The 8850-nt window shown below is 53.9% G+C and overlaps 1 protein-coding gene across 1 annotated transcript; it reads right to left on the reverse strand.

Moving 5' to 3' along the window:
• Positions 1-576: 576 nt before the first annotated feature.
• Positions 577-8157, reverse strand: LOC135183894 (small ribosomal subunit protein eS4). Its single transcript, XM_064159203.1, has 7 exons — positions 7580-8157; positions 7284-7361; positions 6889-7069; positions 6088-6185; positions 4826-4997; positions 1345-1502; positions 577-734 (listed from the first exon to the last, which is right to left on the reverse strand). Exons 1-7 carry the CDS (start codon positions 7580-7582, stop codon positions 633-635), a joined length of 792 nt encoding a protein of 263 aa, XP_064015273.1. The 5' UTR covers positions 7583-8157; the 3' UTR covers positions 577-632.
• Between the last annotated feature and the right edge of the window lie 693 nt (positions 8158-8850).

An 8850-nucleotide genomic window follows, 5' to 3' on the forward strand; every position in this document is an offset into this window, starting at 1 on the left:
GAGGTAAAAAGACAGAAGAGGCTGCAGGACAGAGAAGTTACAGAATAGTCACAGGCAGCAGGACGGAATAGAAAAAAAGAAGAGAGCACGAGCCAGCACTGGAGGGAAAAAACCAACTGTGATGTGGGAGAGGGACATGGAGAAAGAAAATACTGAGGAAGAGCACCAGTAAGTGAGAGACCTCCTCCAGCATGCAGCCACCAGCTGGGCTCCAAATATCAAATGCCACCCCCTCTCCACCATTCACCCCTGCACCTGCCACAAAGCCTCTCCTCTGCTCAGTCCCACAGCTGGGGAACATCTCAGAGAGCCTCAGGCCTGTCTGGCACCACTGTCCCCAGCTGGCTCTTCCAGCATGTCCCCAAGATGCTAACACATTCCCCAAGATACATAAGCCTGGAGGTTCTCCCACCACTCTGCTCTTCCTGGCCTGTCTGGAAGCTGGCTCTGGCAGTTGCTCAGATGCCAGGAGTCTCCCCACATCAGCAGAACCTACCGAGAGCAGAGCGTGGCTCCACAGTGGCACGGCGCAGCTTGCCCCAGCCCTGGGGCGCTCCCCAGTCAGTCACACAGCCATTTGGTAAACAGTTTAATGAGCACAGAGGCAGAAGCACCACCAGCCTCAGCTGCACTTAGCCGCTGCTCTGCTTGGCCGCCAGCCTCTTGTCTCTCTCCTCAGCAATCGTCAGGCGGATGCCCTTTCCACGGGGCAGGGAGATCCATGGCTTGTTGCCCTACAACAAGGAACAAGTCACTTCACATCAGGAAACCCAGGCAGGGCCAGAGCTCCCCCCCTCTCAGAAAGGGAAAAGCAGCAGTGCCAGAAAGCAATAAGCAGCAGCAGCAGCAGCCAGCCTCTGCCCATGCCAAGCCATGCACACACGGCTGCAGCACTGGCCCAGCAGAAGTCCCTTACAAAAGGGCCAAGCCATGGCCATGACCTACCAGAACTAACACACCACCCCCTTCCATCTGGGACAGAAGTGTCCCTAGGGGAAGACAAGACAGCAGAGGCACTGGGAGGGGAGGGCATTCTCAGAGCAGCTGCCAAGGTCCCAACAAATTCTGAGCACTATCCAGCTCTTAGGTTACAAAAAAAACAACAAACCCATGGGGTTTGTTCTTGAAAGCACCCCTGTTCCTTCATTTAAGGATGCTTCCCCTTCCCAGAGCCATCAACTCAAGAGAGAACAGAAACACAGGGAGCAGAGTCAGAACTGGTGTGCGCACTGGATGGTAAGGCATGTGGCTACAAAAGACACCCACACCTCTTTGCTTCAGCCAGCAGCCCTCACACAGGGGAGAACCCACTCAACTCATGTCCATCTGCCCAGGACTACTTACTTTGCCAATAACAAAGATGTTGGAGAGCCTGGTGGCAAAGCTATTGCCATTGGCATCCTTCACGTGAACCACATCAAATGACCCAGGGTGTCTCTCCCGGTTGGTGATCACACCAATACGGCCCAAGTTGGCACCGCCTGTCACCATGCACAGGTTACCTGGGGTGAAGGAAGATGGGTGTGAGAAACATTGGCACTGCATGCTAATGTGAAGCCCTTCCACTTGGGAGTCTAGGGAGCACTGCTGGAGAAGGCCCAAGGGAGCAACCACCAAGCACCTAAGCACAGAATTAACCAGGCTGGAAAAGACCTTTGAGATCGGAGTCCAACCTATCACATAATACACCTGGGGTGTATTAGGAAGAGTGTATCCAGCAGATCAAGGGAGGGTCTCCTCCCCCTCTACTCTGCCCTGGTGAGACCTCATCTTGAATACTGTGGTCAGTTTTGGGCTCCCCAGTTTAAGAGGAACAGGGGTCTGCTGTAGAGGGTCCAGCAGAGGGCTACAAGGATGATTAGGAGACTGCAGGGCATGGCTTATGAAGAGAGGCTGAGGGACCTGGGGCTTTTCAGTCTGGAGAAGACTGAGAGGGGATTTAATAAACGTTTATAAACATCTGAGGGCTGGGAGTCAGTGGTGGGGGGACAGGTTCTGCTCACTTGCTCCCTGGGATAGGACAAGGAGCAATAGGTTGCAGCACAAAAAGTTCCACCTCAGCACAAAGGGGAACGTATTTACTGTAAGGGTCACAGAGCACAGGAACAGGCTCCCCAGAGAGGTTGTGGAGTCTCCTCTGGAGACTCCCAAGGCCTGTCTGGATGCATTCCTCTGTAATCTGTGCTAGATTGTGTGGTCCTGCTCTGGCAGGGGGGGTTGGACTCGATGATCTCCTTGGGTCGGGTCCCTTTGGACCCCTAACATCCTGTGATCCTAACACCTTCTAATTAACTAAACCATGGCACTAAGTACCTCATCCAGTCTCCTTTTAAAGACCTCCAGGGACAGTGACTCCACTACCTCCTGGGCAGCCCATTCTGTGCTAGTTTGAAGCAGGCTAGAATGTTTTGGTGAGAACTAGATTACAGGCTGTGGAAGGAAAACAATGGTGATGTCTACTTCGCTCACAGGCTTGCTGAGATGTACAGGAACAAGAAAAGCAAAACATAGGTATCACTCTTGCTTGGGCTGCTGGCTGCGCTGCATCTTGCATCTCTCTAACCTCCCCCTCCATTTTAGACTAATCCACTTTGCTTCCTAACCCCCTGGCTAAACCTCTATTCTTCCTTGGGACTGGGGTAAGGTTGAGAAGGGTAGGGGGAAGGTGAAGGGGCGGTTGGGAACCCCTCCTGGGGACTCAGGTTTCTGGGAGGGGAGTTGTGTTTCTGCAATACCTATTTACCTTGTATATTTCTGTATATAAATGTATATACTGTAAATATCTGCTTGTATATTGTGCCAGCTGTAAATATAAGCTTCATTCATATTTCCAGAGCCGGCTGAGTCTAGTCTGGGTGATTTCCAAAGGGGGGGGGGGGGGGGGGGAGAAGGGAGGGAACACCCAAACCATCACACATTCCCCTAGCATATCACTCTTTCTGTGAAGGATTTCTTCCTAACATCCAACCTAAACCTGCTCTGGCACAACATGAGACTGTGTCCTCTTCTTCTGTTACTGGTTGCCTGGCAGAAAAGACCAACCCCTACCTGGCTACAACGTCCTTTCAGGTAGTTGTAGAGAGCAATAAGATCTCCCCTGAGCCTCCTCCAGGTTGAACAACTCCAGATCCTTCAGCCACTCCTCATAGGACTGTGCTCCAGTCCCCTCACCAGCCTTGGTGCCCGTCTCTGGAAGCATTTAAGTTCTGTTTCCCACAGAAACCCCGGCACACACAGAATCACAGAACTCATCAGGCTGCAAGGGACCCTCGAAGGTCATCTTGTCCAATCCTCCCTGCACTCAGCAGGGACCCTCCAAATACATCAAGTTGCTAAGGGCCTCATCAAGCTTGACCTTGAAGGCCTCCAGGGCTGGGGTCTCAATCACATGCCTGGGCAATTTGTTCCAGTATTTTACCACCCTCATTGTGAAAAACTTCCCCCTTATGTCCAACCTAAATCTACCCTGATCCAATTTCAGACCATTGCCTCTCATCCTATCACCACAAGCCCCTCTAAAGAGTTCCTCCCCAGCCTTCCTGTAGGCTCCCTTCAGTTACTGGAAGGCTGCTCTAATGTCTCCCTGGAGACCTCCCTTCTCCAGGCTGAACAATCCCAAATCTCTCAGCCTGTCCTTGTAGAAGTGCTCCAGCCCTCTGACCATCTTCACAGCCCTCCTCTTGATCTGCTCCAGCAGGTCCATGTCCTCCTTGTTCTGGAGGCCCCAGTACGCCAGGTGAGGTCTCACCAGAGCAGAACAGGGTGGCGGAAATCACCTTTTGACCTGCTGACCACACTTCTTTTGATGCAGCCCAGGATGCCATTGGACTTCTGGGTTACAAGTGCACATTGTTGGCTCATGCCCAACTTCTCATCCACCAGCACCCCCTAGGATGACATCCTGTTGCTGAGGGTACACTCAACCTTGCTGTCTGCATCACTGATGAAGATACTGAGCTGCACTAGTCCCAGTACAGACACTGGAGGGACACCACTCATCACCTGTCTCCATCTGGCCATTAAGCTATTGGCCACTGCTCTTTGTATCCAACCACATCCTTATCCACTGAACAGCCCACCCATCAAATCCCTATCTCTCCAGTTTACAGAGAAGGATGTTGTGGGGGACCAGAATTCATGGGCTTAACAAAAGTCCAGACAGATGAGACCTGCTGGTCTTCCCTTGCCTGCTGATGTAGTCACACCACTGTAGAAACCCAAGAGGTTGGTCAGGCAGGACTTGCCCTTAGTGAAGCCATGCTGGCTTCCTCCAATCACCTCCCTGTCCTCTGGGTACTTTGGTAAAGTTTCTAGGAGCTCTGTTCCATGATCTTCCCAGGTACAGAGGTGAGACCAAAGGAGCCACAACTGTGTGGCCACAAGGCTCAGACCATATGTTCCCTGCCACCTTCTCAGTTGCATCAGCACCAAGGAGGCATTTCCATGTAATCTGTCTTCGTATTGCTCTTGGCTGGGCAACTGAAGCATTCTCCCACAGTGAAGAGCACCTCCCTATGGATGCCCAAAGCTTTCTGCTCACAGCTCCGTAACAGCCAGACTCAAGCAAGCTCTCCACTAGTTTGCTGTCTCCACCTGGTTGCCTGATTGCTCTGAGTCCTCAAAGTCCCTATGCCAAATGCCACCTGCTGCCAGCAGAGGAATCTCTGCTCCAGCTCCAGGCAGAGATGCCCCAAGGAAGCAAATCCTTTCCTAAGGCTGCCACCACTGCCTCTCTAAAGCAAAGATACTTAGCACTTGTATGTAACTTCTATACTGCTCTCCAGTGGGCAAAAGCACAGTGTTTTATGTGAGATGCAAGACCTACCTGTGTCAAACTTGATGAAATCTGTGATCTTGCCCGTCTCCAGGTCAATCTGGACTGTATCATTCACCTTGATGAGGGGATCTGGATAGCGGATGGTGCGGGCATCATGGGTGACCAGATGAGGGATTCCTTTGGTGCCCACAAAGATCTTCCTCACCTTGCACAGCTTATACTGCAAACAAAACCCAATACATCTGAAACAGCAGCATCATGGACCAGGGCACCCTTGTTCCCTAGACAGCTGCTGGACACAGCAGGCCTTGACTCCAAGCAAAACACTCAAACACACCCCAAGAACCCCAGGCAGCGACCTGCCCAGCTCACTGCCCCAGCAACACTTCTCCTAAGGCTGCCATGCACCTGTGCTACAGCCCCACTGGAAAACACCTGTGTTTTCAGAACAGCTGCCCACCCAGATATTCAGACTCCAAATAAACACCAGCTGAACCTTTTCAGGAAAGCCAATGCCAGGGCAGTTTCCTCATTTTGCTCTAAAGCCCACAGTAACACAGCAGAGGCAGCAGGATCTGACACAAGACAGATCTGTATCCCTCCCTTAGCAGGTTTTCCCACCTGCCTTTCACCCCAACTCCTTCAGACTCACTTTGGGACTCATGGGTCGAATCTCGTGGTAGACAGAGGTAAAGGCTGACCATGGAGGGGTGGAGAAGCACCCACACACACACACCCCCCATATCCAGCTACAGCACAGACAGCTCTTTCCTCAGCATCCCTGTGTGCCTGCACAGCCTATCCTTAGGGAGGACACGCAAAGGAGGGTGCAGACTTGCAGCGTAGGCACACCAACATGCTTGGGTTAAGGAAATTATGTCCAAGAGTTGCTTCCTGACACCAACAGCCAGACAGTTTTGTAAATACTTCCACAACAAACTCGGGAAGGAGCTCAATGCTTCTGTAACACAGGTAGTATCATGCTTCTGATCACAGCCCTATGCTATGGCTCACCACATACAACAAAGCCATTCCCATACAAAAGCTGTTAAGAGAACCCAGTCCATGCCAACAGGGTCAATACAAGCACCAGACAATGCAGTGATCTGGGAACTGCTCTCACGTCACCAAAAGGCTGCCCCCTGCCAAAGGTTTCATACCCCAACCCCAAAGGCCCTGATCTTCTCAAGGGTGGCACAGACTTCACTCTCAGGGAAGAGACAACAGCTCCCATTCAAGAGCTGCCAAAGAAATACTGCCCCAAGCAAACCCAGCTGTGCCCATGCTTACCCCAGACTGAAGCCCCTCACCTTGGCCTCTTCAGCTGTGATGCGGTGAACAGCAAAGCGTCCCTTGGTATCGTACACCAAGCGGAAGTGCTCGCCTGTCTTGTCAATGCTGATGACGTCTGATTTCAGAGTGGGAAATACAACACAGCAGCTGTTATCAGCCACAGTACCCAGCACTAACTCAGCACAAAGCTAACGTTTAAAAAGAACTAGGGATTGCTGAACAACACTGCAGGCATGAATGAGGAGGGCAGTACCTCTCCTTGGCCACAGGCTCACACCTTTAACTGTGATACAGTGCAAATGAGTACAAACTGGAGTGAAGCTGGAGGTGGGGAGATTCACACTGGACGTGAGGAGGAAGTTCTTCACCATGAGAGTGGTGAGAGTCTGGAATGGGTTGCCCAGGAAGGTGGTTGAGGCCCCATCCCTGGAGGTGTTTAAGGCCAGGCTGGATGAGGCTCTGGCCAGCCTGATCTAGGGTAGGGTGTCCCCGCCCACGGCAGGGGGGTTGGAACTGGATGACCCTTCTGGCGCCTTCCAACCCTGACTGATTCTGTGATTCTATCAAACTGCTGAAGGCTGGAGCCTGCGCAGCAGTTTACAAATAAGCAAGCAGGCAGTTACAGGCTGCAGATATCTGGATTCAGGACTTACAGTAATGCACACCTACAAACTAAGTAACAAGAACTCTTCCTTTCTTCAACTTCAGCAAAAAAAAAAAAATCTTTTCCCCCAGATCATGCTAGCCTCACAAACCATCCCTCCAGCAGCACTGCAGCAGGACTTCCTGAGGAATCTGCACCAGTCCTCCTCACTCACCCATGAAGCCCGCAGGATAGGTGATGTCTGTGCGGACTTTGCCATCTATCTTGATGAATCTCTGCATGCAGATCTTCTTGACCTCATCTCCTGTCAGCGCATACTTCAGCCTGTTTCGCAGGAAGATTATGAGCGGAAGGCACTCCCTCAGTTTGTGAGGGCCTGTCGACGGACGGGGTGCCTGCAAACAGAAGCTTTCTGAAGTATGCTCAAGACCAACAGTTCCATCAACTGCCCCCAGGAGAACGTAAAGACACCCGAAAATTCCGCCGCGCCCGAGCTGGTGAGGCTGCGAAGCCTCCTGGTCCTGCAGCAGAGCGGGAGAGGCTGCGGCTGTGGGCAGCCCGGGCCCAGTCTCACCCCCGTCCCCGTCCCGGTCCCCGTCCCGCACTCACGAAGACGCCGGTCAGCTTGTCCAGCATCCAGTGCTTGGGCGCAGCCACACGCTTCAGGTGCTTCTTGGGCCCGCGAGCCTGCCGAACGGTGAGCGCAGATGTTACAGGCCGCCGGAAGGCCCGACCCGGCCCGGCCCCCCAGCCGTCCCTCCCCGGCCCCCTCAAGCTCCCGCTCCCCCCAGCCCTGGCAAAGGGCTTCCTCCTGCGGCCCTCGACGAAGAGGGAGCGGCCGCAGACCGCGGCGGGTGGTGGATGGCAACAGATGGCGGAGGTGAGCGGCCACACCACGTACTCACCATGGCTGCGCTCCGCCAGGAAAGGATCGTCACTTCCGGGCCGCCTGGGATAGCCGCGGTGAGGCGGCCGCGCTCGGGAGCGCCCCCTGCTGGCGCGGAGGTCCAGCTCCGTCCGGCGCCAAGGCCACTCCCACCCGCGGTGCCCCGCCGACGGGACGGGGCGGGTGGGCGTCGGTCTAGGCAGCTCCCACCAGCGAGGTGGGGAGCCCTGTGTCCTCCCTGCCGCAAGCCACCTCGACAGGAGGACCCCACTGCCAGCAGCTGCGTCCGTTTGACTCTTCGCGGGGGGCTCCCATCGATTGCTTTCCAAGTTGTGTTCCTGAAGCAGATCCTGTCTGTGCCTGAGGCAGGGACACAGCATGTGGGGTTCCAAGGCGGGTGGGTGGGAGGGGGCAGCCAGCCAGCGCTTCTGCTTCCCTGTATCTTATTTTCCTCCTGTCTGAACGATCTGCAGGGCTGACACCTTCTGTGGGCACCAAGAGAGCCTTTGCTGGGGCAGTGCCAGCCTCTTTCCAGCAGGCACTGCACAAGACCAATCTCACCCTGTCCTACAGCAGCAGGGACCAGAGGGACATAGGGGAAAAGGGAGGGGGGTCAGGAATCACTCTAGGGGCATGGGAGCCAGAGGATAGGGATGTGGGTGCAGCTGAACTCCCTCCACACTGGATTTCCTGTTGTGGAAAACAAGAGATCAAACCAAAGCCAGGCCAGGCTGGGTGTCCTCTGATCTTGCTATTTATTCCAGTGTAATCTAACCAAAGCAACAGGAAATACTTCCCCACGGTCACTGGAAACCTTTAAAAAGAAACGGCACAGATAAAAGCTCTTCAGCCAGGTGAAGGAAGGGACAAGGGCAGCAGAGGTCAAGCTCCACGACCCACGGCACCAGAAGTGATCTGCCCCAGGTACCTGTGTACTGTTCCCTTGCTGAAACACTTTGCTGAGGTGCTGAATGGCAGCATCTCATGGGGTGCTGGGGAATCTCGAGGTTCAGCTGATATGTCCCAGGCCAGGGGCTGTGCCCCTGCCCTGCATCTCCCTTGACACTCTAGAGAGCATCCCCAGGGCCTGGCCCCTCCACAAAGGATTTCACTAGCCTGGCTTGGAGGCAGGGCTGTGCTGCCTTATGTGATGGAGCTGGAATTGACAGTTACAAACAGAAATGCAAGGCTTTGCTTTCCAGCACTAAACCTCCACTGAACATGTGAAGTGCTGTAGAGAAGACCTCTGGCAAGGCAGGGTGGGTGCAGGAAGAAAGGAAAGGGCTGGAA

This window comes from Pogoniulus pusillus, chromosome 19, assembly GCF_015220805.1.
Source record: "Pogoniulus pusillus isolate bPogPus1 chromosome 19, bPogPus1.pri, whole genome shotgun sequence".
Classification (NCBI taxonomy): domain Eukaryota; kingdom Metazoa; phylum Chordata; class Aves; order Piciformes; family Lybiidae; genus Pogoniulus; species Pogoniulus pusillus.

Excerpts from the sequence above, each read along its gene's own strand:
- LOC135183894 (XM_064159203.1), bottom strand. Across the intron at positions 7,070-7,283 it reads ACAAGCTGACCGGCGTCTTC|GCACCCCGTCCGTCGACAGG; the intron begins GTGAGTGCGGGA and ends TTCTGTTTGCAG. Across the intron at positions 1,503-4,825 it reads TTTCATCAAGTTTGACACAG|GTAACCTGTGCATGGTGACA; the intron begins GTAGGTCTTGCA and ends CCTTCACCCCAG.